General features: G+C 49.3%; 3 protein-coding genes across 8 annotated transcripts; 2 read left to right on the top strand and 1 right to left on the bottom strand.

Moving 5' to 3' along the window:
• The first annotated feature begins 45 nt into the window (after positions 1–45).
• Positions 46–27,946, top strand: tweek (transmembrane protein KIAA1109 homolog tweek). 5 transcript variants are annotated; one of them, XM_070209180.1, is made up of 22 exons: positions 46–579; positions 4,615–4,894; positions 4,952–8,126; positions 8,459–8,662; positions 8,722–9,271; positions 9,335–9,597; positions 9,649–9,760; positions 11,319–11,899; positions 14,798–15,134; positions 15,191–16,417; positions 16,478–16,642; positions 16,704–16,854; positions 17,954–18,062; positions 18,282–18,337; positions 18,400–19,197; positions 19,250–20,129; positions 20,191–20,809; positions 20,864–21,787; positions 22,558–26,263; positions 26,330–26,536; positions 26,600–26,730; positions 26,798–27,946. In XM_070209180.1, exons 1-22 carry the CDS (start codon positions 466–468, stop codon positions 27,458–27,460), a joined length of 15,252 nt encoding a protein of 5,083 aa, XP_070065281.1. In that variant the 5' UTR covers positions 46–465; the 3' UTR covers positions 27,461–27,946. The 5 variants fall into 5 exon arrangements, with proteins under 5 accessions (XP_070065281.1, XP_015024423.1, XP_070065280.1 ...); XM_015168937.3 differs by having other exon boundaries at positions 18,222–18,337; XM_070209179.1 differs by having other exon boundaries at positions 16,704–16,905.
• LOC26531447 (methylmalonic aciduria and homocystinuria type D homolog, mitochondrial) lies at positions 1,956–3,245 on the top strand. Its single transcript, XM_015169077.3, has one exon. It carries the CDS (start codon positions 2,360–2,362, stop codon positions 3,083–3,085), a length of 726 nt encoding a protein of 241 aa, XP_015024563.1. The 5' UTR covers positions 1,956–2,359; the 3' UTR covers positions 3,086–3,245.
• LOC6635769 (uncharacterized) lies at positions 12,355–14,300 on the bottom strand. 2 transcript variants are annotated; one of them, XM_002059129.4, is made up of 5 exons: positions 14,142–14,300; positions 13,903–14,080; positions 12,949–13,843; positions 12,634–12,856; positions 12,355–12,584 (listed from the first exon to the last, which is right to left on the bottom strand). In XM_002059129.4, the coding sequence occupies exons 1-5, from the start codon at positions 14,202–14,204 to the stop codon at positions 12,459–12,461; spliced, it is 1,485 nt and encodes a 494-aa protein (XP_002059165.2). In that variant the 5' UTR covers positions 14,205–14,300; the 3' UTR covers positions 12,355–12,458. The 2 variants fall into 2 exon arrangements, with proteins under 2 accessions (XP_002059165.2, XP_015024503.1); XM_015169017.3 differs by having other exon boundaries at positions 12,376–12,570.

Raw genomic sequence — 27,946 nt, 5'->3', positions numbered from 1 at the left:
CTATCGAAATCAAACAAGTTGATTGAGGTCCTATCGACGGCGAACAGCTGTTCAGTGGCAAGAAGCAGCACAAGATGGGAGTGCTTTCGTTTCGTGTTATATTATTTTTATATTTTATTTCCGCGCTTAATAGTTGCAATCAATTGTGAAAAACACCTAAAAACGCGCTTTCAACGTAGCGCGCATTCAATGAGCATAACGGCAAACAGTCGCTGCGCGAAAAACGGACGAAAACAGTTAACGAAAAGTTGAGACAACGACGACCTCCAATACAAAGTGGGAAAAATCGAACTTTGTGCGTGCGTGTGTGTGTGTGTGTAATAATTAATTTTAAGAAAGAAAATCAAATAAACATGAAATGTTTATGCATACAAATTGATTTTCATAAAGTGCAAAGCAATTGAAATGCATCTACGCAGCAATAACCGCTAATTTAATAAACGTGCAGAAAAACAAAACCTGAAAATGGACGTGGAGGAAACGAGCGACAATGGATTCCCGCTGGGCTTTCCAGAAGTGGGCACCTGGAACCGCACACACAATGTGCCGCTGGAGAACATGAAAATCGATGCACCCATGGTAAAAATGCACACACACACACACATACATACATATGCATTCATATTCATATATATGTATGTAAATACATACGTATATGTAGATTTAAGTAAGTGTTGCCAACTGCGGCTTCAAAAAAAAAAGATGAATATTAAATACGGCCAAAAAATAATTGAATTATCTTGCTGAATACAAATTGGCAAGAAATATGGACGTGATTTGTTAAAAAGCTGTCCAAAAAGCTAAAACAGATTAAAAGTTCATCTGTTGCCGGGTCAGCAGGAAGTGTTTGTCACTGCGTAAAAAGCCTAATTTAGCTGGAAAATAGTTGAATTGGCAACGCGTTACATACATGCATATGCATGCATACACACATACATACATGGAAACGTACAATATAACAGCACTTTGATTATTATGGCATGCGTTGAGCGTGAATCAGTCGAGGACGACGCTTTATCAGCGCAGCGCAGTCGACTGCGTAATCTGGCGCTCGCTTCTCGCCTCCATTTCAATTTCTCTTATCAATCAATTATGATGCCTTGGTCATTGACACACACGGAAACGTATTTAGGGCAAGTTATTTGTGCAGTCGATATTTATCGATATACACGATTACTTTCCAGTGGGCGTTCGATAATCAATTAAATGCTGGAAGACTTCTATAAAGAGCGAATTTCTTGCTTAATAAAAATCTAAAATATTTTAACAGCAATAATTTACTAGGCAAGCTAATTCGGATGCCGGCGTGCGCGTAATATAAATATTCAATATTGTACATCGACAGACAGTTGTCGTTTCGATAAATATTCGATAGCAACCCGATTATTAATAACCAATAGTCAATAATTGGCATTTGTTTAAACATATCTATAAATAGTTGATAATAGTTCGATAGTCAATAGTTGGCAACTTTCCAATCGTATCGATATATATTCGATAACAAAATTTCGATATCCACTCGATTGCCTCGAGTACAGAGAAACGCTATTCGAAGTTTATTCAAAAGTCAAGCCAATTTGTTGTGGATGTACAAGCACTTCAGTTACGAAATGATAAATAATCGATGAAGCCAAGTGGATATTCGATAAATATTTATAATCTTCATAACGTATTTATAGAATATTTTTAATACATTCAGATCCGACAATTATTACTCTATTTTAGTGCGATAAATAATCGATAGTATATCGATAAGCAATTGAGTTATGTTGGATATTCAGATATAATTCGATAACTTATCGATTAAGACAAATGGACATTCGATAACTATTAATCATCTCTCTTATAACGAATTTGTAGCATGTTTTAACCATATCCAGATCGGATATTCATTTACTTTTCCATATTTTTGAAAACAATTTTTGAACATAGCAATTAAGCATTCATTTTGCCTTGACAGTAGAGGGGGGAAGTTGTGCCTCATTCATACAATACGAACATTTTAGTCGGACAGCCTTTTGTTTTTACTTATATGAACAAAACGTTCAAAATTCTTTTAAAAAGGGACAGATTTCATTTAAAATCTGTTTTCGCGGTCTTTGGATATCGCCTTCGCTAACAAAACAAAACAGATCGAATAAATCTAATCAAAATATATATATTTCGACCATACGTTAGTTTGTTTTTTAGTATCTGTAGTTAAAAATTTTGGTTAACCTTTATTACCCGATTCGCCCGAAACAACCGATTGCCTCCCGAACACACAGACACACAAAAACACACAGGATACCCACACATTCACACACACCCACACAGTCAAGCACACACACACACACACACACAGACGTACGCTCACAGAATGCAAACATTGAGAGTTTTAATGCGCCGTTTGAAGGACCGTAAATTTCTCCAGAACAAGTCATGCGTTAATCCAGGCCGTCGCTATACGAGCAGCAGCCTGCCCAATTTCATACTGGTCGATGTGGATGAGCAGGAGGATGTCGAATCGGAGGATAATCTGGGCATACATCCGTTCTATCCAATATTGGGCAATCGGTATTCGGATCTGTTCTATATGCCGCAGAGCGTTGGTCCCGCCTATCAGGATCTGTTTACGACCGCCGATCAATTTGATCTAAGTAAATATCACGATTCCATGGCCTGGAACGGCATTCAGCCGATCAAAGCCCAGGTTGTGCGCTGTCCGAAGCTGCTGTTGCCCCACATGAAGCGCCTCTTCACAATACCCTGCTCCAAGCTCAAGGATCCCGTCAACTTTAGCATATTCAATTTGTATTTCGACAGCGATGTGAACAGCGCCATCAAGGCCTTTGTGCTGATCGCTTCGCAGTATTCCGTCGAGTTTATGCAGGATGGCTATTGGTCGGACTTTGTCAATCCATTTACGGGCCGCGCCTATTTCCGGCCGGCCGCCCGACGCAGCCTGCCCAGCCAGGAGGCCCGTTGCCTGGGCCACAACATGATCTTCAAGGACGTGCACGGCTGCACCGTCATCAAGGAGGCCAAAAAATGCACCTTTGCCGGCGCCATATTCAGCGATGTGCCGGTCAACTACTTTGATTGATCCAGAATCCATCAATTTTTATTGCAATCCAATGCATTGGCGTGTGTCTCTGTCTTGGTTCCTTGTCCACATTCAAGTTCAGTTTGAGTTTGTCCAAAAAAAAATACGTGTACCAAGTGTTTAATAAATCGGAAGCCCGGCAATGTCTTTATTTGGAAAACCCCAACAATTATTCACTATGGAACTATCCAGGAACAGGTTCATCAATAGAAATGGTGCTAAATTTGATGGGCGGAGAATTTATGTCCCAACTATGAGGGAAAACTAAAATGTGGGTCTGAATCCGAGCTGTCTGAAGTAAATCCAATACGGATTTCATTTGTTTACCTAATGCAATATCTGGTTCAAGCTTTGTGTGTTTCGTTATCAGCGGGAGTTATTCAAGAGCTTGTGACTAACTCGAATTATTTATGAGCATGAGTAATAAGCGTAACAAAGACGTTTACCTCACCTTTATATATGTATATATATATATATATATGCATCGATCTCAGAAACTGAGGGCTAAAAACCTGGGACTTGATATCTGCGCACATTTGGCTGTCATATTAATGCCCTAAGATTTTTAGAAAGATCGTAACGTAAACAGCTGAGTTTAGAAGGAACGTATTTTGCATGGTGGGGGGCTACGGGCAGAAGAGGTTAGCTAGAATGAATGTGGCGGCAGGGTGTCTCATTGTCGGGCACTTTTGAATGCAATTCCTTTCATGATCCGCTTTAAGCCTTTAGCTAAATATGATATCATTTTAGGGGATTTTGCCTGTCGGACAGGCCATTTCCCATCTCTTTATCCTATCTACCTAACACTATATATCTACTATAAATATCCTTGGTTTTTTTTATAAAGAAAATTGTGAATCTTAGTTTCTTGCATATCTAAAGTTCGTAACGCTCTTTCACATAAGACTAAATGAATCTTAAGTCAGCGAAAAGCTAGATATATATATAGTAAGATATATAGTATACTTGCCGGACAGGCTATAAATTTTCCCCAACGGGTTGGTTATTTATATTTCCTAACATCTAACTTATTATTAACTTATAACATCTTTCTTATTATTTATTTCTTTCAATTGTTTTGTATTTTCTTAAATAATTTAGAAAATTAAGATTATTTTAAATTTTTGCTTAAGATAACTTTTTCTCTACTAAAACCTTCCATCCCAGCTGTAGGCTCTGACAGAATTAAATAAATAATATTTATTAAATAATAACAATTTAAATTTGATGCTTGCCTTGCATTGCTTGCTGTATCGATAAACATTCGATAGATAATCGATAGTCAATATTTCCTAGTCGGGCACCTTCTTTTTCTGGCTGGGGTCACAAAAACATTCAGTTTGAACCCTTTGATATGATGCCCAATTAGGGCTCACCCTGGATGCTTGATTCGGATAACTTGCTGTATCGATAAACATTCGATATATAATCGATAGTCAATATATCCAAGTCGTGCACTTTCAAATCCTTCTTTTTCTGGCTGGGATCACAACCCTTTGATATGATTCCTAACTGCGATCCATCTGCAGATTTGGCTGCTCTGCTCGCTGCTGACGACCATCACGTGGGTGACGTACAACAACTTTTACAACTCGCGCGTAATCGGCATGCTGATCACGAAGATAGCGAATCGCTGGTTCATCAAGGGCGCCTACTTCAAGATCGGATCGGTGGCGCTGAATCCTCTCGCTGGCAAGATAATGTTTCGGGATTTTGTGTACATCACCTACGACTACACGATGCGCGTGCAGGATGGCTATTTCATCTTTCGCTGGTGGCGCTCCTACGTGCCCAAGGACGTCTCCGAGGGTGAGTTTTAGCCAGTTGCAAGAGAAATCAAATTTGAAGTCCTTTTTCTCCATTCAGATCTTTCGCACTCGGATACGCGGCTGTCGGTTCAGCTGAACGGCTACGAACTGCACATCTACAATCGCTCGGATCTGTACGACAAGCTGGAGAAGACCTTCGGCCTGGAGCCATCGCTGCTGATACCCACGGACGTGGCGAGCAACGAGGAGCGCAACAAGCTAAAGGAGCACAACATGAACCTGGAGAATGCACGCCAGAACAGACGCGTGAACAGCGTCAAGAATTCGGAGGCCATGCAGGCGACCACCTGGCGTGATCTGATACCCGTCATCAAGATCGACATCAGCTCCGGGCGCTTTGTCTTCGGCAATCGCCTCACACCGACCACCCTGTCCATTTCCATGGAGGAGGCGCATTGCACGTACAGTACCAAGCCCGCGGTCTGTCGACTCGATCATTTCATGCACTTTGTCAAGGCGAAAGTGGAGAATGCCAAGGTGCTCTTCTGTCCCAGTCCCAAGTACACGGGCCTTATCGACGAGCCGCCGCGCTATATGGGCGAGGGTTTTGTGGTCATGATGTCCAACCAAATGGATCTGTATTTCTACATGGACGAGCCGGGCGTGGTGCCCGAGGAGCCCGTACAGATCGTGCTCGCGAACGGCGACGTGGTGGAGCCCTCGCCGCCCGTTTGGGGCATCAATGCGCATTGCCTAAAGGGCACGGACTTCAGCTACGGCCCCTGGGCGGACAGACAGCGAGATCATCTCTACAGATACTTCTATCCATCCGATTGGAAGGAGGCCGAGGTCACGCCCACACCCCAACCGGGCGAGCTGCGCAGCTATCAGTCGTTCGATGTGACGCTGTGCGTGCTGAATGAGGCGACAATTGATATTCTGTTCTCCAAGGAGAAGGAGACGAACGCGATGCACATAACCGTCGGCCCCGCCTCCTATGTAGAGGTGACCATACCCTGGGTAACGCTGCCCGACGGCTATACGTCCAAGATCCAGGGCCAGCTGTTCCATGTGGAGGCCACCACCTCGCTGCAGTATCGCAGCCTGGCCGAGTTCGAGTCGCTGGAGTACAAGGTGCGCATACACTATCCGACCAAGTGGAACGCACCGCAGGACTGGAACATCTCGCTGGCCGGCTGCAAGACGAGCGCATTTATTGTGTATAAGCACAAGTGCTTCTTCCAGGACCTGATCGAAGACTGGGCCAACAAGGCGCGACCCGACATACTCAGCTTTGTGCCCTATACCTGCAACTTTAACATACGCCTGAACGAGTTTGAGATCCTGATGCTGTGCAACGAGTACAATTGGATCGACTGCAGCAGCGCCAACCAGGAGAACAATCATTTGGGCTTCTGCGGAGATGTTTTCGAGATGAGCTTCGCGCTGCCCTTCGATGATTTTCTGCCCAAGACTGTGACGCTCAAGTTTTGGATGCACGGCGAGGGACTCGACTTGAGTTTGTACGTGCCCGAGGTCTCCTCGGTGCGACCCATTGTCCTAGCCATAGACGAGAACGCAAGACTGTTGACCCGCGAGGGCAAGCTGATCCGCCGGCCGGAGCTGTATACTAAGAAATGGCGTAAGATTTGCCAGCGCAGCGCCGGCTGGATTGATTGCTGGGCCGTGCCCATTCTGGCGCTGTCCATACAATATGTATATCATCCGGTGCCGCCGCTGGGACCCGATCCGCAGGCGGACATCACCACGCCTGAGAAGGAGGAGATCCTTCTGAGTCCCATGCGCATACCCAAGGTGCGTAAATCTCCTGTGAGCTGGCAGCAGGCGCAGCAGTCGGAGCAACAGCAAAACCGATTCGATCCGGGCACGCTGACGGCGGATCATGTCACCGTGGAGCTGGAGATCGGCAGCTCCGTGCTGATGGCCTACGGCAATGTGCTGCGCAATTTCATGAGTCTTAAGGAGAACATCTTTGGCGAGGATCAGAACTTTACCGATATGGAGCAGTCAAATGTGAGTCTCAAGGAAACGGGCGTTGCGCCCAATCCCAAGGATCAGCTGCTGGCCAAAGAGAAGGAGCTGGCCAACAAGTCCATATCGGAGACAACGGCGCCCGAGGAGAAGCGCAAACCCTTCGATCCGCGCCTTTATCGCCCGCTGGAGGTCATGGTCTCGGTCATCGTGCATGACATACAAGCGCACGTGATGAAGAACTGCAATCCGGAGGATCCGCCCTGCCCGGTGGTGCTGATCGAGCGCTTCGGCTTCGAGATGAATAAGCGCTATCACGAGACGACGCTGCAGGTGCTCGTCAGTCCGTCGTATCTGCTCACCGCAGATACGCTGCAGCGCCAGCAGCGCGAGCAGCACATCCAGCAGGGCCATTTGCTGCTGTCGGCCGTCCAGGTACGCGGCCATGCCATGTTCAGCAATGAGGGCTGCGCCCTGGACGAGGACACGCTGGAGTATTCCTGGTTGGTCGAGGTGCAGTTGGGCAAGCTGACGGGCAAGCTGACACTGCCGCAGCTGGTGAATGTGGTCACCGGCCTGGAGACCCTAGTGCTGCTCGCCATCGATCCGGAGAACTGCCTGAAGTCGCCGAAGACGGTGCGCAACTGCCATCATGGGGTGCCTAGCAATCTGTGCCCGCACACCAAGGAGGAGAACAAATACAAGTGCCCCTCTGCCGAGGACATCAAGTACAAGATGACGCGCGTCTCGGTGGACGCCGTCGATGTGTATCTTATCGAGAGCGGCACGGCGCTGCATGCCTGGATCTCGCCTATACGGCTGGCCAATTGTAATCTGCACGGGCAGCGCGTCAAGTCAGGCATCTCGGGCCTGTTGCCATCCATTCTGCTGCGCCTGTTCATGCTGCACGCAGGCAATGCGCCCAACAGCAGCTATAATACGAACACGACGGGCAGCAATCGTTCCGGCAAGCTGCGACGCGCCGACCAGGACTCGCTCAAGTCACAGGATGTGCCCAGCAGTGGACACCACAAGGCACCCGGCGGCAAGCGCAGCTCCAACTCCTTCTCGCAGCGTCGCGATTCGCGCGAGGAAGCCGCTCGACAGAGCAAGCTGCGCGACAATGTGACGGATGCGAACGCCGCCAAGCGCACGCCGGAAACGGCAGAGCTCTGCGAGAACTGGGTGGAGGTGGGCTGCACCTCGCTCGGCCCCATACTGCTGGAGGGCGCCTCCGCGCTGCCCATACCCGACCACGAGCTGCATCTCGTTCAGCACAAGTGAGTTTCGTCTGTTAATCTCCTATAGGATGGGGTTGAAATGTGTAGGAGATTCCGTTTATCCTTCAGCCGATCCTTTATTGTCCGTCTGTTTTTATCTGAAGAAGTCCTTTAATATATTCCTTATCTGCTTTATCACTGCAAGAATTAGACTCCATCCGTCTGTTCCTATATTAAAAAGTCTCTCATCATGCAAGAAGGAAACTCCATTCGTCTGTTTTTGTGTTAACCAATCCCTCAATATATGCCTCATCTCCTCCTCTCTGGGTATTCTCAAGGGAATTCAATCTTCGTTATATATTTCTTTTTAACTATTTTATTTTCCTGCTCAGCTTTCTGCGCGAACACGACGCCAAGTTTAAGCGACTGTGGTTCCTTTGGTCTAACAATGGCAATGCGCTCAGCTCAGGCTCGGAGACCTCGCGCTGCGGCTGCATCGGTGGCTGCGCCTTCTTTGGCACCAATCGCAATGGGCAAAAGTTCTTCAAGCCCACGGCGCAGGATGTGCACGACAACTACAACATTGCGCGCTACTTGTGAGTAGGAGAAGAATAATTGTTACCTTGGCTCATTCTAAAGTCCAATTCCCTTTCAGCATCATTAACAACAACAAGGACTTTGGCTTTGGCGAGAGCATTCTGCATCAGGGCCAGCTGGTCTTTCATACGCCTCCCTATAGCCTGCACTGCGTCTCGCTCTACGATGCGGACGATTTCAATGGCAAGGGCAAGCTCTATAGGCCCGCTATGGAGCTGCGCAACGGCAGCCTGAAGAAGTCGGAGCTGTGCGCGCTGCCGGATGGCGCCAAGTTCAAAATTGGCGGCGGCGTCGTCGTGGAAAAGCCAGAGCTGGCCAGCAGCCGCAATAGGTCCCGCGAGAGCATTGCCTCGCCCAATACGCTGGAGCGGCGCAGCAAGCGCTACACGTGCACACGTCAGACCTCCGTGGAGGTGCCGTACGCGCGTCTGCTGGATAGTCCCTCCAAGAAGCTGCAGCTGCAGCACGATTCCATAGAAAACAGCGGCAGCGGCACCAGCAGCCAGCGACGCGGCTCGGACTCGCACAGGCTGCGCGTGTCGCCGCCCAAGACAAGCATCTCAGACTCCAGACTGACCGGCGAGGCGGCTCTCGATGATGAGCATGAGGTAAGTGCAAATAATCTTGTCAGGAGAAAATAAAAAATAAATCATATTCTGCTCTCCACACAGATGCCCGACGAGATGTCGCACTCGGCACCCCATTCGCATCCTCTCGAGTTCGAGATTGCGGACATTGTGCTGCACACTGGCGAGCAGATGCCGCGCGAAGTGCAGCGCACCATATCGCTGACCTCGGAGAATCCATCCGAGATGTTTTTCTCCGCCGAGGAGGACATATCCAATGTGCTCTCACAGCGCGGCTCCATGAAGCAGCGAAGCGCGAACGGTTCCATCATATTGTCGGGCAGAAAACGTTTCTCCTCGGACTTCAGGTAGGTCCTAACGAATTTTGTAGCCCACAGCTGATTCCCAATCTTTTGCAGCATTGGCGAGAATGGCAGCCATACGTTGCCCACCTACCGCAGCGATCTGGAGATCCATGCACCGGAGAGCAACAAGACGCTGCCCAAGCGGCCGCAGAGCACCACAGAACTGGTAAAAACAATTGAGCAAAATCTTCAAAGTATTTCTCTATCTCTATGTTAGGTCTTTACGTATTCAATTACATATATTCTATATATATATATATTATATACTCTACACATTGAGGCTTTACTGCTTTTGGGGCCTAGTTAATGTTTCACTCTCACCACAAACTAAAATTGCAGCCCAGCTCTGAAGAACTTTGCATGCTTCTCTAAGTATATTTAAGATAACTTGCTCTCAACTCTCTCAATAACTGTTATCAATGCTTTATATAAACAAAAATCCACACCTAAATTCTATTCCTCTCCACAAACTCAAACTTTCGATTCATCCAAAACGAAAATCTATACAAAACTAATCGCTAAAATCAAAATAAAACCAAAAAATAAATAAAAATCCAGAATGAAGACGCGAGACGCATTCACGGTCTTGCCACACCTATAAGAAAATTAACAAATATATCATCACGACCCGAGTACCGACATTTTGTTCATGACGTGAGTAGTTCTTAGTTCCTAGCAAAAGCAAACCAAAGCACAAAAAAGTACAAATAATTAATGAAAAATCCTTAATCTTAAACTTACTTGTAGCGCAATTAAATTAAAATATTTTTTTTTTATTAGCGAATTTTTAATGTTTAAACCAATGCCGCGATTTATTTTGGTTACAAAAATGCAATTATCTTCGGAATGCCGGTGCTATCGATACCTTTGCAGACAGAATGAACTCCATGAGTTGAATTTTCTTATCTCAATCAAAACATTAATTGAAAAGTAAAACAAGTGTGATCGCACACTAGATCAGAGAACAGGCCTTGCTTATATAATATATGTTTTTTTTTTATATGTCCAATAATAATATGCTGTCCAACTGGCTAAGTACGTCTGTATAAAATCGTCGAAATTGGATACCTCGCATTATAAATATATGTCCTACGCTGGTTACGAGTTTCTGTCCTATTCTCTGTATCTTCTTCCAAGAGCCCTCTTAATAATTTTCAGTACAACAAATCAAATTTCTAATCATCCGCTCTAATTTTCTAATTTTTAAATACATATTTTCCCCTTTGGCCAGGCTGCGAGCTTTTAATCTTTTCTCTGTTTCTTCTTCCAAAAGCCTTCTCATGTTCACAACATCAAATCAAATAAATCATTGTCCATTTTATTGCTGCTAAAAAATACCTTAATTTAGAAATATGAATATATATTCTCCGGTGCCCAGGCTAATATATTCTCTCTATATATCTACCAAGCGCTCATCCTCATTTTCTTTAATCAAATTAAAATTATAATCATCCATTTTTTAGCTTCCAAAAACTGTTTTGATTGTGGTTCAACTCTCTGCAAGGGTTTCTAATAAGTATGTTGCATGCATGTGTCGCCATCTGCATGGAATTTGGAGCTAGTCTAAGCTGAATGATTTCTAGTTTAGTTTTAAGTATTCGTTTGACCACCTTTTGCACCTTTTGCCTTGGTCTGCCCACATTCGATTTTATTTGTAGCCGTTTAGCCAGGTACTTCACCTTATTCTCATTTCTAATTGTTTGACTATGCTCTGCATTTCACAGGCGGATTCGCGTGGCTCGTCGTCGGGCACGCCCTCGCTGTCGTCGAACTCGTTCATCTCGGCCATGTCCTCGCAGGAGGATGTCGCTTTGGTCAACTTGCATCAGCAGGTCAATCGGCCCATCATTGATTCGCCGCTGCTGATGGCCAGCTACTTGAATCATTTGTCGCAGGTCAAGTGCTTCAACTGGAACGGCTGCTCGTTTCCGCTCGGTCCAGACGTCTTCTCCACCCCGCTCTTCCACGAGAACGAGGATGGCGGCCTGACCTATATAGGCAGCAAAATGCTGCCGCATTTTGACCTGTACTCGTGTTGGCGTGAGATCAAGGTGGTGCCGCGCTATGAGAACACCACCGGCAGCAACAGCTCGGCCACTTTTATGGGCGGTCCCAAGTCGCATCCCTGGGATCCCAGTGTGCTGCTCAAGGAGGAGGAGTCGGACAAGACAACAAACGGCTTCGACGACGGCGAATTCATGAGTCTCCAATCTGAAGGTGGCGCGGCCTGCACCTCGGTGGTTGCCAGGTTGAAGGGGCAGCTAAATATATTCCTCACCCCACTTCTGCCAGAGGGCTTGCAAAGGTGAGTCTTATTTAAAAGAAACAAACAAATATCCGCCTGCTCTTTAAACTATTTATGGCTTTGTAAAAATGCACTTGTGACGTGTCACACTTTTCGCTAAAATTGAACTTAAGTCTGTTCGATAGGTTAGTTTGTCGATCGCAAAAAAAACTTTTTCGCTCAATGTACTTCGAAACCTAATCGACCTGGCTTGCGGAAGGCAGGCTGACATTCGATGGTCTGGCCTTTGGAGATCGAAGGCGTGTCGTTTGAAGTGGCAAAAGCCAGCTGAAAAGCCAGATCAAAAGATAGTTGAAAAGCCTGTTGAAAATCCAGATAAAAAGCCTGTTGAAAAGCCAGATGAAAAGCCAGGCTAGAAATTAGATTCCCATTCAAATGTATGGGCTGTACTCAACTTAGAATTTATTTTTAAATTAGAAGAAAGCCTTTCGGTTAATACCGGATTTAGTTCATTTGCAAGCGATTTAACTAATTTATTCGCACATGCTTATAAAATATATACAATTATATATATATAATATAGACCTCAGGTAATTGAACAAATGGAATTGTGAAAAACTTAACTTCGTTTGACGCGAAAATGCGTGCGTTTCGCCTGCCTGATGGCCATGTTGAGATTGCTCTGGCCACCCTGGTCACGTGGGAACGAGTCCATCAGCTTCTTCAGGTAGCTTTCGTTCGTGTTCTGCATCGAGTATTTAATTTGTGTGTTAAATGTGCCAGGCTCGACTTACCTCGGGTGCGTCGTCGGTTTTCCGGCTGTTGCGCTTGTAGCGTTTGGACTCCAGCCGAGTCTGGCCGGGATTGGAGAGCTGATACGCGTCATAGTTGAGCATTTCGCTGTGTCGTTTGTCCGTTTGCAGCTGCTGCTCGCCAGGTCCATTCTCGCTCTTAATGACCCCGTTCTCGGTTTGGATAAGATAGCGCAAGGGCTCACGCGCATTTTGCGCAATGAAACTGCAAAATTTAACAGGTAACAGGAACGTGTGCGTGTGTGTATGTGTGGGAGGTAGTTCGATTGCATTCGTATGTGTATTTAAGCGGCCAACCTGTCGCCATCGTTGGCTGCCATGTCGTTAGCCAGCGGCAATGGCTCGGCGGCCTCGACCTCGTCGCCGGCTCCACGCTCCTCGGCGGCAGCTGGTGCCGCATTCTCATCGAGCGCCGAGCCATCCAGTTCATCCTCCTCCTTGTCCTCCTGCTGTTGCGCCTGCTGCTGCTCGTGTACAGTCCGCGCGAGCTGATGACGCTCGTAGGGCATTTGGAGTTCTGTCTGCTTGGACTCCTCCTCGCTTTGCTGCGGCTGGCCCTCGTCCTCGGCCACCAGCTTGGGCAGCTCCTTAAAGTCATGCATATTCCCGGCTGCATTCGCATTGGACAGCTTGCCGTAGTCCATGTTAAACACATCCGGCAGTGTGTCATCCTTGCCATTCCAACCGTCCAGCTGTTTGTGCAGCTTGAGGGATTCGTCACGGTGCGCCTGGGCAGCCAATCGCTCCAGACTGTCCATGCTGCTGGGCTCCTGGTCCGTGGCCAGATCAGAGAAATCCTGTATGTTCGACCTTTGCTTGGCTCGCTGCTGGTTGCGCTGCAGGCACATCTGATCCTCCGGATCGCACTCCTCGATGTCCTTGCAGTTCTTCTTGGAGCCGCTCTCGAATTTGGCACCATCTACATGTATGTCCAGGAAGCCGTCCAGGGACTTGCACACCGTGGTGGCGCATCTTCTGGTGGTTGTGGTGCAGCGTCGTGTGGTGGGTCGCTTGCTGCACTTGGGCCGTTCGGTGCACTGGTCCTTCTCCTTGTCCGAATCGTCCTCATCGTGGCAGCTGTCGTCCAGCGATTGCTTGTTCGATTTCAGAGCAACCTCCAGGTCCTCATCGACGGCATCCATGTCGTCGTAGTGATGTTTCTTTGTCTGTCTATGGTGTCCCCTGAGGCTTGCTTGCTTTGAAAGGAATTAATTATGGACTGGTTCTTTGGCCATTCACTTTGCTACACACCCTCCAAATCGAATGGTCCATTGCCGGCATCATCCAACAGTTTATTCAGTGCATTCAAATCGTCTAGCGACAGGCCGTTCAGTGTAGACTCCACTTCGGCATCGCTCAGTCCATGCGTCAGGTCGGGATAGTCGGCCGGATCAAGAGCCGCCTGCTGCCCGGGTTTCCTCTGAACTTCCTGCTTGGCCGAGCCTTTAGCCAGAGCCTTTAGGATAGCTAGAAAAGTATTGTCTACTCACCAGAGGATACGCTGCCGTAAGGGACAGCGAGGCCAAGAGCAAACCAATCCGCAGTATAAACATATTTTCGGAAAGCTTTGGCACTTAAATTTGTAGTATATATATATATTATCTTATTCTGGTCGAACGACAATGATTTTGTTTTGACTAGTTGACTGGGTTGAACACAAATCCGATGAAACTGAATGTCAATGTGGTGGGGTTTTATAATATCGGTAGGTAATATAATTTGCTTTTAAGTCGGGAAGGAATCTGACGGTCAATAAGAGATAGCGACAACCATGTGGACTTTCATTTATTATCTTTTATTCTCCTCGTTTTCTCTTTTTGTCGAAGACTGTGTTTCTTTGATCGAATCACTTATCACATATCGCTTCTCGCTTCACTTTCTGATCATTTTGCTGCTTAATTTTTGAGTCGGATCCTCCATAGCTACTAACTTCACTTCTCTTATTGCTTCTCAAAGCGTCTCGCTTTATTATTCCTTTTTTTTTTGCATACTCCCCAAGTGTTTGTCCTAAATATTTTTTAGCTTCTTTTATTGTTTGCATCTTACTCTGCTTCTCTCTTGCTGCCTTTTGTCAACTATTGTCTTAGGCTTCTCTCTCTTAATTGTGTAAGAGTATCCATACTCCAAATACTTTCATTCCTTGCAGAATGGTTGAGGCTGCGGTACCAACGATTCAGTCAATGCATCTGCTGTCGGTGGTTAACTTTATCCACGCCTCGTGCATAGCCAAAGTGAAAAATGATAATATACTCAAACGGGATCAGAGTCTCAGCTACTGGTCGCAGGTGCATTCGAATTCCAAGCGCTCGACAACCGAGCGCCACTTGCAGGGACCCGGCGATTCATTCCTGAGCGATGTCTACGAGGAGAGCATATCGACCAAGACCCAGGGACTGATTGTGCTGCCCAAGGTGAGCATAACCATGCTGCAGTCGTCCATTGTGGAGGAGATCATATCCGTCGCTGCGCTGGACAATGTTCAGGTGAGTGAAGGGCACGTAAACAAAGGAATTCCCATTTACGAATTTTCTATTAACAGGATCTCAGCTGCGTCTCGCTGCTAACATTTTATATGGAGGGCATCTCCACGAAGTTTCACTTGGGCAAAACCACACGCGCCTCCATGCATAATGTCTACATACAGCAGACGGTTCAGTCGGGCAGCAGCCACAAGAAGGGCGGCATTATGAAGGGCACGCGGGCTTTGCTGGCGCATCTCTCCTCGCAGACGCGACCCGACAATGTGCAGGGCGAGCCCATACTCATCGAGACGTCAGAGAAGCAGCTGGAGGAGCTGGTCATAACGCTAGACATTGGACGGGCGCATGCGCAGCTGCGTCGCCTCAAGACCGAGGGCCAGTCGTGTGCGCCCGAGACGCCTGTCATCGTAACAGCCATACCGGAGCACAAGAGCAAGGTGCTCTTTGAGTGCTTGAAGATGCCGGAGAGCACGGGCATCGAGAGCATTGGCTACATCATGTTCGAGTGCGGCCTGGAGGGTGTGGGCGTTAAGATTGTCAAGCGTTCACATTTCGAGAAATCGGAGAACAGCAAAGAGGAGCTGGCCGAAATGACGGGCGGTGCCGATGGCGTTGCATCCTCCGGCGGCGGCTTCAATCTCAACGAGCTGGTCGTCGGTTCGGGCAGTGAAGCCGCAGTACCGACTGCAGATGGCAGCGGAGCCACCTCGAAGGCAGAGGCCGCTTGGCGTTTGATTACCAAAAAGCCGCCGACGCCCAAAACGCCAAAGGAAAAGTTCCACCATGCTTTGGAAAGTGTTATTGTCAGCGATGGCGGCGCTGCGTCTGCTGAACACGGACGCAAGGCGACGCCCAATGAGGATGTGGAGAAGGGCGGAGCGGGCGCGGGCGCCGGGTCCAATTCGCAGCAGGCAGCAGGCGCTCAGAAGCAGAGCGGCGCGGGCAAAGATGGCGCCAAGGATGGCTACGACAAGGCGCTTTCGAATGTCAAAGGCACCGACAAGACCTCCTCCTGCGTGATCGAGCTCAAATCAGTGTGGTTTAACTTTGCGGCGCCTCCTTGTGTGCCCATCACGCGCAAGATCGACCTGACGCGCTTGGACTGGAATCTGCTGAGCACTGCCTCGCCGGCCATCACAGCCTGGATGAATCCCAGCAATCGGCTGGCCATCAAAATTGTGTCCCTTATGAAGGTGCTGCACACGCGCCAAACAGCTGTCGCCGCCTGCCTCATGGCGGACGCCATGGAAAACGAGAAGATCCAGCGCAATCCAAAGATCAAGAAGGTGGGCAATTGGAGTAATTTACATGGCATACGCTAATTGTATATTCTTCATCTTTCCCAGAGTCGTTATGCGAACAATTATACGCTGCTGTCGAAGACGCTGCAGGAGGATCCCAGCTGTCAGCTGTGCTATATCATGCAGAAACTGGTGCTGGACGAGGGAGTGCAACGCATCGAACAAATCTTCCAGCACGGCGAGGTGCCGCATTTGAACACGCTACGACAAGTGAGTGCAATATCTAAAAATGCCTACATATAAATATTATATATAATCGCATTTTAAACAGGGCATCATTGTGCTGAGTCGTCAGTGGAAGAACACCTTATACAATCCGATATTGTTTGAGCATCAGTACAAGAATAAGCTGGCGCGTCCGATTAACGTGACATTCTCGTTCCCGCAGAACGAGGAGGAGTGCGAGGCGGATGAGTGTGAAGGTGATGTTGATATGGGCGCCTATGCTGGCGCCGGCGAGAATCCGGAAGAGAGTGAGAATGCTTTATTACTTGGGCAAACACAGCATCATCGAACTCACATTGGTATTCCTTTGATTAACGCTGCTCAACTGCAACCACTGCAGTTAACTCCCCTTTGTTACAACTAATATATATATTTATTATTGATAGACATAGTCGATATATTTTTTTACGTTTGTTTTTTATGCACGTTTCTGTTGTTAATTTTGCGCTATGCAAAAGCTGCCTGTTGAGTGCGTCAGCTGAACTCGACAGGCATTTCTTGCCTGGCCTTAAATGTTTTCCTTCTTTCCTACTTCTGCTGCTCCTTCAGCAACTTGTATCCATACTTGACTTTCTATTCCTATTTGTTGTTTCTCCCAACGTTTTGCCATACATATTTTTCTGTTCCAAATGCTTTAAGTGTTCATAACTTCATGTTGTTTTGATGCTTTGCGTTTGCATTTTTTTTTATATTTAACTTTTCTTTCTGGCTATACTGTCCTACAATTAAGGCTACAATTATGTTGTGCAGTGTGCGTAATTAGAACGTTAAAAGTGTATTTTTTTTAAAAGTATGTTTATATTTCAGATCCAGGTATCAATGGAGGAGTCGAGATGCAATCTCTACATATTGTCCATAATCCTTATTAATATCAGACAGTTTAGTTATATGTCTCGATAAATGAATCAGTCAATCAATCAAGCTCCTATTCGAACAACCTTTTTGTTTAATATTTTTACATATGGTCCATATCCTATTAATATCAGACTATTTTGTCATACAGATTATTTTGTCTCGGTCGATGAATCATTTTTTTTTGGATAAATGTTTAATTTTCCATGGTTCTTCTAGCATGTATGTGTACAAAAGCTTAATACTTATGTCTATCTTTCATTTTCTTCTTTTTTGTTCTTGGGAATTGCCTTTATACCTATAATGTCTGTAACGTTCAGCTATTTCGCACACTGCACTCAACAAAATTCAGTTCTAGTCTCTAACTCCACTTGAGTGCAAAATTGTGATATTTATTTTTGTCTTATGTGCCTTTACTCAATACCTTTACCTTTGGCTATTTAGACAATACGCAATATGGTGGTATGTCCTATGGCCAGGAGGCAGCGCACCATGGACCGGCATCCCAGCGATCCACATCGACATCGCCCAACATGCACCACACACGCCGTGGGTAAGTGCTTCACCAGCTTTCCATTTGATTGCATTGTGCTCATGCATGTCTTGTATATTAATGCCGTTGCCTGTGTTCGTGTTTTTCTTTTCTTTATCAACTACCCATCGCATAAATATGAATATGAATATAAATATGTGTGTTGCTTGCTCTTTAAAGTCTGAACAAAGTGCACAGCAAAGCCTCGAATTATTCACATGGCAATTCGTCTCGTTCCAGCATACAAATGCTGCCCATAATATCGGGTCTGGTCGAGAAACAGGTGCCAGAATTTGGTAAGTTTTAAAAATATATAAATGCATATAAAATTCATATTTATATGATACATACCTTGCAGAGTACGGCGCCTTGCAGGAGGGTTCGCTGAGCTCGACGAACTCCGTGAACAAGTTTTGGCTGGGCGCTGAGAATCACAAGGAGGACTTGTACTTTTGGATGGCCAAGCAGCAGGACAACAGCAAGAAGAAGGAGCATGCCACCGAAAAGGAACATGCCCGTCCAGCGCCAGCCAAGCTGAATGGCCAGACGCATTCGCGCAGCGCCATCATGCAGGACTCCATCAAGCTACTGGATGCGCATCTGATCTTTGAGCCACTGCTTACGTGCCTCGGCGTGATGCCACAGCAAATGATCAACAAATTCTCAAATACGGACATCTCATCGCTGGAGAACTTTGGCACGAATCTCTCCCTGATTGGCACTTTTGATTCGATACGCGTTGACATTGTGGTCAGCGAGGCGGGCGACAAGAAAACGAATACCAGCTCCAAGCCAGCTGCCAAGCTGAGCAAGAAATCGAATGGTGGACGTGCCTCCATCATGATGGACACTCCGCTGTTCCTTTGCGAGCGCGTCGGCGTTGAGCTCGAGGTGCTCAAAATGTCCGACGGCATGGTCGATCAGGCGCGACAGAATGTCATCTACATGTCCCGTCGCCAGCTCAAGAAGCACACGAGCACCGTAATCAACTTCAGCCTGAATGTGCGCTTCATTTCACAGCAGGTCAACATGCCGCTGCTCCGGCTGCTCCATCAGATCTGCAACATGTATCAGAATGTGAAGGATGCCCAGAACGAGTTCCACGAGCATCCCGAGCTGAGCAAAAAGAGCCACACCAAGGATGAGTGCAGCTTGGGTATTTATTAACCACAATTCCAATTAAAATTTTACTCAGCAATTTTTTACAGCCTCTGAGCCCACGGATATGCTGGCTTTTGCCTCGGTTGCGGAGCGTTTTGTGTGCCACGGCGCGAGCTTCTCGGACGAGCGCTACGACAAATTCAACGAAACCATGCCGACCATGCCCACAACGGGACGCAGTCGTGGCGGCGGCGGCCTGGCGCCAATTATACAGTTGACGCCGTCGCCCAATGCCAAGAATCGACCGCAGAGCTTTGCGCAGAAGCTGCGCTCGACGGGCAAATCGGTCAAGGGCAAGCTGGGCTACACCAATCTGAACGAGTCGAGCTCGTCGCCGCTGCGCGACAGTCCCACCATGTCGCTGCACGAGCAGAACATACTCAAGCTGGCGACGGAGTCGAAGGCCTCGCTAAATGGCGGTTGCGCGACCAGCGTCAGCGGCGACTACAACAACACGTTGACCAAGTCGGGCATTGCCCCGCTGCCGCCGACGCTGCTGGAGACGCCCAATTGCTGGAAGACCATCTACCATTTGCTGGAGCTGTACGGCACCATGCCCGAGACCAAGACTGTGGTGCAGCGCAGCTCCCTGAACGAGCACAAGAAACCGGGCGCCGGTTTTAGCAACAATGACGAGGACGATTTGACGAATGCGCCGACGCCTTTGCCGCAGCATCGGGACATGCAGCTGGTCGATGGTGTGCCGCAGGAGCGAACCCGTCTAATTGTCTTTGGCGTGGCCAAGATACACAAGACGCGGCTGCTGGCGACGCTGTCGGGCCTGAAGCTCGAGTCGGAGATCACCACGCTGAACAGCACGGCCACCTGGCGCAAGAAGGCGCGACCCGTTTCTCTCGAATGCTCGCTGACCGGCCAGGTCGGACGTGCCATGATCGTGCTGCTTGAGGGCGTGGCGCCCAGCCAGCAGTAAGTACTGGAAAGATCTTTAACAAGCCTATCTTGTTAACAATTGAAATCCCGCCCACAGGACCGTCGTCAAGGTGACCGTGGGCAAGAGCCAGACTCTCTACTCGAGCCTCTCGAAGCGCGGCAAAGACAAGAACAGCGGCCTGGTTTCCATCGGGCCTGTCAACATAGACATACCACAGCATCCGGTCGCGCTGCACGGCATGATGACGCGCAGCTCCAAGCAGTTGTCCTCCACGCTGCAGGAGCTGCGCGTCAAACGCAATTCGGGCCGGTCCACGCTGCGCACGCACACGGCCGAGGAGCCCGAGTCGCCATTCCATGCGCGCAATTCGGGCGGCGCCGGCAGCGTCGGTGTGGGCAATGCCAACAGCGAAATGCGCGAACGGACCGTCTCCGGCGGCGCAACCCAGCCGCAGCCACAGTTTGCAGCACGGCGTGCCGCACGCCTGGTACAGGCCAAGCCGGCGTCGGCGGCCCATCAGAACGGACTGCTGCAGCCGCTGGTCATGCAGTTCAACGTGCTGCTGCAGAGCCTGTCCATTAATGCGGCGCTGTTGCCATCGCTGCAGGCGCAATACCGCATGAACCATGTCAGCTCCATGGGCGTCACGGGCCAACGCGCCAAGTTCGTCATCGATTTGCCCACGCACACACTCAGCTTTAATACCAAGATACAGGTGAGTCCTCTGGCAGCTTGCTTAAAGTCAAACTTCATCCAGTTTCTCTTTCAGAATGAGATGAACCTGCCGTCGGAGGCGTGCATTGGTCTGCCGCCCGTGCATGTGCTGGCGGAATATATTCCGGACAATCGACAGGAGTGCACGGAGAGCGTGGAGGGTATTGTGTTACGGCAGGGCGGCTATGTGAATGCCAGCGCCGAGATTGGCGAATTCGAGCGCTGTCTGACTACGGACCTGCTCAACCATTTGGTCTTTGTGCAGAAGGTTTTCATGCGCGAAATTAACGAGGTGCTGCAGAAGGTCTATGGCGGCGAGAAGCCGGTGCCGCTCTGGACCGAGGAAAGTGGCGACAATGCCAGTGTGCCGGAATCGACGCTGAAGCGTATACTATTCTCCATCAACATATCGATGAAGCGCATCCAATTGACGGCGACCACGCCATGCTCGTCGGCGGTGCGCTTCGAGACGGGCACGTTGGAGCTGCAGCTGTCGAATCGTGTCAAGAACTTGGGAGATATGAGCAATCGCAAGCTCTTCTTCAAGGCGCACATCGATTTTAATTTGTCGCTCGGTCAGATCATAAGGAATGTGATCTTTGACGAGGCGGAGCCAGAATTTCAGCAATATGCCTTTTTCCATACGACCATCGGACTGCGTAACGCCTTCCAGGATGAGCTGCTCAACGAGGACAAGGAGCTCATATTGTTGACGCTCAAGCGTCCCCTGGTCTACGTCCAGCCGATAGCAGTGGACAAGGCCATATTGGTCTGGCTGAACTACAAGAACGCCTACGAGTACTGGGCCGAGAAGCGTGCCAATCTCTGCTACGAGCACACGCCCCACCGTGACACTCAGCAGGTCTTCGATCGCGTCGCCTTTGGCCAGATAGCCAGCTCGAATCTGTCCACATTGTTCCTGCAACTAACCGTCGAGGATATGGGCATCTGTCTGCCCCTTAAACAGGTCAACACGGTGGTGAGTGGAAAACCCAATTGAATATTATAGCTATATATATATATGCAATTGTATGTCCAGAATATTTTTGTTTACCATCCAATCGGACTCAAACCAATTTTCAAATTCATTTGAAGGGTGCTTCGCAATTTTTGGAAAATCCATTTCTCCTACGTCGAAATAAGGGTCAAAGATTTGGTGGTTGACGTTTCGTGTTCTAATTTATTTCCAAAGATGTATACGACGAATCATTTGAGGCGTGTTTCACGCTTTTCGCAGAATCCACGCTTCCTCAGGGGCTAAATGCGATTGAAAAATTGTTTGTGCTTGGTTTTACGTTTTGTCCGATTTGCTGCAAATTTATTTTCGCGTGTTTCAGCGATTTTCGGCAATTTCAACCGAATCAGTGGGAAATTGGCGGAAAATGATTTTATGAAAGTTTTTTGCTTACCCTTCGATCGGCTTTAAAATCACTTATAGATCGAAGGTTTTCTAGCTTCAAGAAACCTCCGCTTCCAATATTTAGTTCTCTATTCGTTGCATCTAAAACGTATTTTTAAATAGAAGTGGAAATCAAGATGGTTGGATTTTAATCTCCCATGGGCACAGAACAACATCACGGGCAAGGCCGGGCAATTCCCTGTTAGTATATTATATTTAGGATACGAATAAATTTAAATTTAGCAAGGAAACCAAAATCAATGATTAACCGAGTCTGGAGTCTGGATTCTAAACATGTGGAAAATGCCAGCTAGTAACTGCCTATGTCTAATCCCGCATATTCTTCTCAGTCGTACGGCAGCCGTTCGTATCAGGACTTTGATGCCAAGGGCGCGGTGGTCATCACGCTGGAGAACACGATCATCTCGGCGTGCAACTCGGGCTCACTGGTGTCCAAGGGCAAGTTCCAGGGGCTGTGTCTGCGTTTTGCCGATGACTTTGAGACGAATCTGGATGACTGGAAGCCCAGCTGCGTGGAGCCCATCATGAACGTGTGCGTCGTCTCGGAGGGCACGTTCGAGGTTTGCTCGCGCACCACGGCCGCCAAGAAGGGTGAGAATGCCAAATGGCTGCTAAATGTCAAATGGCAAATGGAGGGAGTGGACATCCATTTGGATGTGAACATTGGCAAGCAGCTGTCGTCACTGGGCCACACGCTCACCATGCTGACGGGTTTCGAGGAGGACGACACACAAATGGAGTCGCCCGACAGCGACGAGGGCGACCAGAGCAGCCGGGACACGTATGTGCGCAGACGCGGCGAATTCGACAATCTGCCCGCCTTTGTGTTCGATCCGACCATTGACTCGAAGAAGCGCTCGTTCATGATGGAGAAGGAAATGGCCGAGCAGCTGAAGATCATTAACGATTTGCGCACTCTGGGCGCCTCGCACAACACCGTCGCGCACGAGGAGCGCCGCCTACAGGAGCTGCAGGCCATTTGCTACAAATACTTCCGCCGTGACATGATCCAAAAGTGGAAACGTCCCTCGCTGCGCCGATCTCTCAAGAACTACAATCGCTCCCAGTCGTACATGGGCAGCGGCGCCGTCGGCGGTGGCGTCGGAGTTGTTGTCGGGATGCCGGCCCGGGAGCTGCCGCTGGACAATGGCAGTCACAGCTATGCGGGCCGACGCCTGGACACGATCGCCTCCAACGATGAAATCTCCAGTTTGCAGAGCACGCCCGCCTCCTGTCATTCGCGCAGCGCTTCACTGAAAACGGGCGTCGGTCGGGTCACCTTTACGGACGCCATGCGGCAAACATCGCTGCCGAATGCAGACACCGACACGGAAACGGCGGATAATGAGCTTGATTGGCGCAGCATTGGCTTCCAGGGCGATTGTACGCCTAGCGAAATGGATGTGGATGGCATTTCCGTCGAGATGCGGCGCAAGCATGCGCATGCTCACGCGCTCAAACAGCAGCCGGAGCCGAACATTGACTTCGAGCTGGACGTCAAGGTGCTGGTCAACTCGGGCAAATGCGTCCTGCACACCAAGGATAACCACAGCAGCGAGGATCGGGCCGCCTACAATGCGGCCGGCACAGCCGCAGCTACCGCCGCCGGCGCCAGCGTGAAGACGCACAAGCGTGAGCGTAGCATCGGGAACGATTGGGGCAGTCCAACGCCGTCTCGCCGGCAGCGTGACAAGAGCAAGCTGCGCTTCAATGCCAGCGGCCACAATAATGCTTTGCTCGCGGATCTCACCATCTTTCACATACCCGGCCTCGATGTCAAGCTGCACTATCAGTCGCGCACGCTGCCCGATCCCGCCGAGCTGCCGGCGGCGGCGGCGGCGACGGCGACTTCAACTGGTACTCATGTGCGTCGCGTGGTGGGCAACAAGCGGGCGACGCTGTGCGCTTGGATGACATTGCAGAGCATTCCCGAGGAGACGATCATATCGCCGCACATCCTAGAGTTTCTCGAGCAGACGCTGGAGCCGATACCCGCGCGCCAGGCGAACAGTGTGCCTGCCACGCCCACTCACACAGCCCCCGTCAATCTGGACATATTGCCAGCAAATTATGCGACCTACGCCTCGTTTCCGGTGGATGTCATTGTCTACTTTCATATGCAGCCGTCGACATTTCGGTTTAGCTGCCTGCCCGTGTCCCGGGTAGAGTGTATGCTGCAGCTGCCCAGCCTGGACATTGTCTTTAGCTCGAAGCGCAGCGGCGACGAGGAGCAGCAGCAACAGCCGCCGCCTGCGGATACGCCGCAGCTGCCGCAGGGCGGACTGAGCGTGACGGGCTGCCTGGCCGACTTCAATGTGTACATCTTTCATCCGTACGGCGGCAAAAAGACCTCCAAGGAGACGCAATTCTCGCCGCTGAGCGACACCGAACGCAAGGATTCGCTCAGCATCAATGTGGAGTTTGTCAAGTTTCACATCACGCGCTGCCGCAAGGTCTACATCGAACCGCTGCCCAGCTCGAAGCGCGCCCTGGATCAATCCCGTGCCGTCATACGCTTCTCCACAATTGTAGACATTGGCAGCGCCAGTTTCAAGTACGATATGCGTCGTCTCACCGAGATTTTGGCCTTCCCGAAAGCCTGGTATAGGCGTCGCATTGTCCGGCGACTCTTTCTGGGCGATCTCAGTGTCCAGCAGCAACAGCAGCAGGCGGGCGGAGAGACGCCGACGGGCTGTGCGCCGGCCACGCCCACACCGAGCGAGGGTCGCTCTAAGGAGAAGCTGCGCCTTGACTTTGAGGGGCAGCAACAGCAACCTCTCCAGCAACTGGGCCATTTCGGGGCGGTGCGCAAGCTCAAATCCTTGGGCAAGTCCTCAAGCGCCGAATCGTCGGGCACGCCGCCCTCGGAAAAGAATCAAATAACAGCCTGGGACACGCTGGTCATCTTTGCGGTGAACTTCACCAAGCTGAATGTGCAAATGAATATTGGCAATGTGTGCGGCAATGTGGTCTGGCTGACCAAAGATTTCCGTTCGGACGGACGGCTGTCCATCGGCAGCACGGGCTACAAGAACATGTACGCGGGCATCTATTTGGGCGGCTCGGCGCTGGATGCCAAGGGCGGCATTGTGGGCGGCAGCTTTGAGGTGAACAAAATCAACAAACGCTTTCACATCAAAGAGGAGGCCGGCATGGAGCCGTACCATACGCTGGGCCTGAGCTTCATGGCGCTGGAGCTGCGCCTCGACTATATGGGCACCTCGGTGCTGATGACGCGCATCAGCACCTTTGCGGCGGCCATGAAGGACGAGTGGCGCACGGCCACGCAGGCGGCTGCCAGCGGCAAGGATCAGCCGCGTGCGCTCATCTTTATCCATGGCGATCTCAGCTGGGATCAGCTACAGATCATGATATCCAAGTCGACGACGGCTGATCTCATGAAAATGTACTTTAAGCTCGAGGAGTTCTTCACGCAGCAATTCAAGTCGTCCAAGCGCGTCTTCTCCAGCCTCGAGCCGCGTCTGCAGGATCGCACGGCGAGCATCAAGCGTCGCCAGCAGCTCAAGAAGAAGCCCAATGGCGAGCTACCACAAGTCGCTGCTGCCGCCGCCGCCGCCGCCGCCAACTATTGCGGCGTGGACAACACAGATGCACGGCATCATCGCCACTGGCAGAAGCCGCTGGCGCAGGCGATTGGGCTGGTGGTGCCGTCGCTGGTTACGCGCCTGCCGCGGCATGGCAATGTGCTGGGCGGCACCGTGGAGCTGCGCGGCCAAAACATTTCGCTGGCCTGCTTCCATGGCATCAACTTCAAGTCGAAAGCGTGGGCGTTGTTTAGTCTGAAGTCGCCGTCCATTAATTTTGCCACCGAGGCGCGACAGATCGAGGACAGCAGCGAAGTGCTGGTCACACAGACATTGACCTCCTGCCTCGGACAGACGACGGAGGTGCAGCAGCAGCAGAATCACTCGATGGCCATTGTCAGCCGAATCACGCGCAACATCATTTTTCCGCCGCAGTTTAAGACCCTCAACGAATGGTTCCACTATGCGTTCGCCAACAGCGAAATCGATGGTGAGTCTGGTGGACAGTTAAATGTGGCTTTCATTCGCTTATGCCGAGTTTTTCCACCCCCAACAGCTGTGGATCGCTTTCCCATGCTGGAGTGCGAGCGCGAGATAGCCTCCAATTCGATTGAGCGTACACGCGCCACGGGCAGCAGCACGGGTGGCTCGGCCAAATCGCAGGAGCACAATCACAATCGCGAGGTTATTTTCGCGCTGCCCAGTCTCCAGCTGCACTTCAAGACCGAGCACAAGCAGGGCTCCAGCACGCCAGAGCCAAGCGGTAACTCAAATATTTACACAAATATATTAAAGTGTATATTAAGCATTTTGTGCCCTTCTCTAGAATCAAAACCGGAAGTTTTGTGCAGCTTCATAACAGAGTTTGATGATCACATATTTGTCACGGTCGATGCGGATGCGTTCTTTTTCCTGCACGATCTGATAACTTCCTATGTAACCGAAAAGGAGAAGGTGGTGCGTATGAGAGGAGAATTTTCCGTCTGAAACAGTTCCCCATGCCTATGGCTTCTTTCTATTGCAGCTTGGCGCTCAGTCGGCGCGCGCAGCCTCGCCTAATCTGTCGCAGAAGACCAACCTCAAGCCCTATCTGACGGACGACATACTCAAGGATAAGAAAACCGCTTCCAATACGAATTTGACTGTGCAGAGCCAGCAGCTGGGCGGCAGCAAGACCAGCCTGGAGCCAATGCAGGGCAGTCATACGAACCTGGCGACAATCACGACTACGAACACGGCGGCAAATGCTGCCACAACAGCGATAACAACGACGACCACGACAGGTACGACAACCACGACAGTCACTACGGCGACAACGACAACGAATTCGGGTGCAAGCGATGCCAAAGATTGCCCGCCCGGCGTGGAGCTGCCCAGCTTTGATATCGAGTCGTTTGTGCGCGACTGGCGGCACTTTGACTGCCAGACATGGCATCTGGAGCCAACAGTGCGGCTGCTCTCCTGGGCCGGAAAATCGATTGAGCCATATGGCGTCGACTATATACTCAATAAGCTGGGCTTCAGTCATGCGCGCACCACCATACCCAAGTGGCTGCAGCGCGGCTTTATGGATCCCCTTGATAAGGTGGAGGCGATGATGATGCTGCAGCTGCTGCTGTTGGTGCGCGAGAATAAATCCGAGGCGGGACATGCCAAGCAGCAGAATCAACGACCAGCTCCCAATTAGCTGGGGCCCAGTTAACAGCCGAATGGGACGTTATCCATGACAACTGGCCATTGTGTATGTTTATTAATTAGCTTTAAAAAGTTAGCTTAGCGATATTTAGTCCATGTAATTGTTGTAATATTTGTGATTTGTGTGATTTTTGTGTAATTTGAGTGTATTTCGATTTCCTGTCTAAGATCGCAAACATTTCCTATGCTCTGCAAAGGAAATTCTTTTATTACACTCAAAATACTCGTTATATTATTATTATAATTCTTATAACTGGCCAACCGGGCAGCTTTGTTCAATTGTAAATTGTTTGCTCGCGTCTTCTATTCCGATTTAGGTGTAACGTCAAGTGCTTCGCGTAGTTTGCTCAATTTTAGCGCTTTGTAATTATCTTTTTGTTTACTAAGTGATTGTGCAGAGCCAATGTTTAAACTTTAACTATTTAAACAAACTGTGTAAGTTTCTAAATAGGCAATAAAGTCGTCTTTTAAAAGGGAA

The sequence above is a fragment of the Drosophila virilis genome, chromosome 4 (assembly GCF_030788295.1).
Source record: "Drosophila virilis strain 15010-1051.87 chromosome 4, Dvir_AGI_RSII-ME, whole genome shotgun sequence".
Lineage (NCBI taxonomy): Eukaryota > Metazoa > Arthropoda > Insecta > Diptera > Drosophilidae > Drosophila > Drosophila virilis.
Note: the sequence above shows the minus strand (reverse complement) of the source record. Positions and strands in the feature narration are given on the sequence as shown.

Bases quoted from the DNA above. Each gene is read 5' to 3' on its own strand.
- tweek (XM_032438815.2), top strand. From the start codon at position 466: ATGGACGTGGAGGAAACGAGCGACAATGGATTCCCGCTGGGCTTTCCA. The intron at 15,135-15,190 runs GTGAGTGAAGGG...TTCTATTAACAG, and splicing joins CTGCGCTGGACAATGTTCAG to GATCTCAGCTGCGTCTCGCT. The intron at 18,338-18,399 runs GTAAGTTTTAAA...CATACCTTGCAG, and splicing joins GAAACAGGTGCCAGAATTTG to AGTACGGCGCCTTGCAGGAG.
- LOC26531447 (XM_015169077.3), top strand. From the start codon at position 2,360: ATGCAAACATTGAGAGTTTTAATGCGCCGTTTGAAGGACCGTAAATTT.
- LOC6635769 (XM_002059129.4), bottom strand. From the start codon at position 14,204: ATGTTTATACTGCGGATTGGTTTGCTCTTGGCCTCGCTGTCCCTTACG. The intron at 14,081-14,141 runs GTGAGTAGACAA...TCGGCCAAGCAG, and splicing joins TTACGGCAGCGTATCCTCTG to GAAGTTCAGAGGAAACCCGG. The intron at 13,844-13,902 runs GTGTGTAGCAAA...TTTCAAAGCAAG, and splicing joins TGGACCATTCGATTTGGAGG to CAAGCCTCAGGGGACACCAT.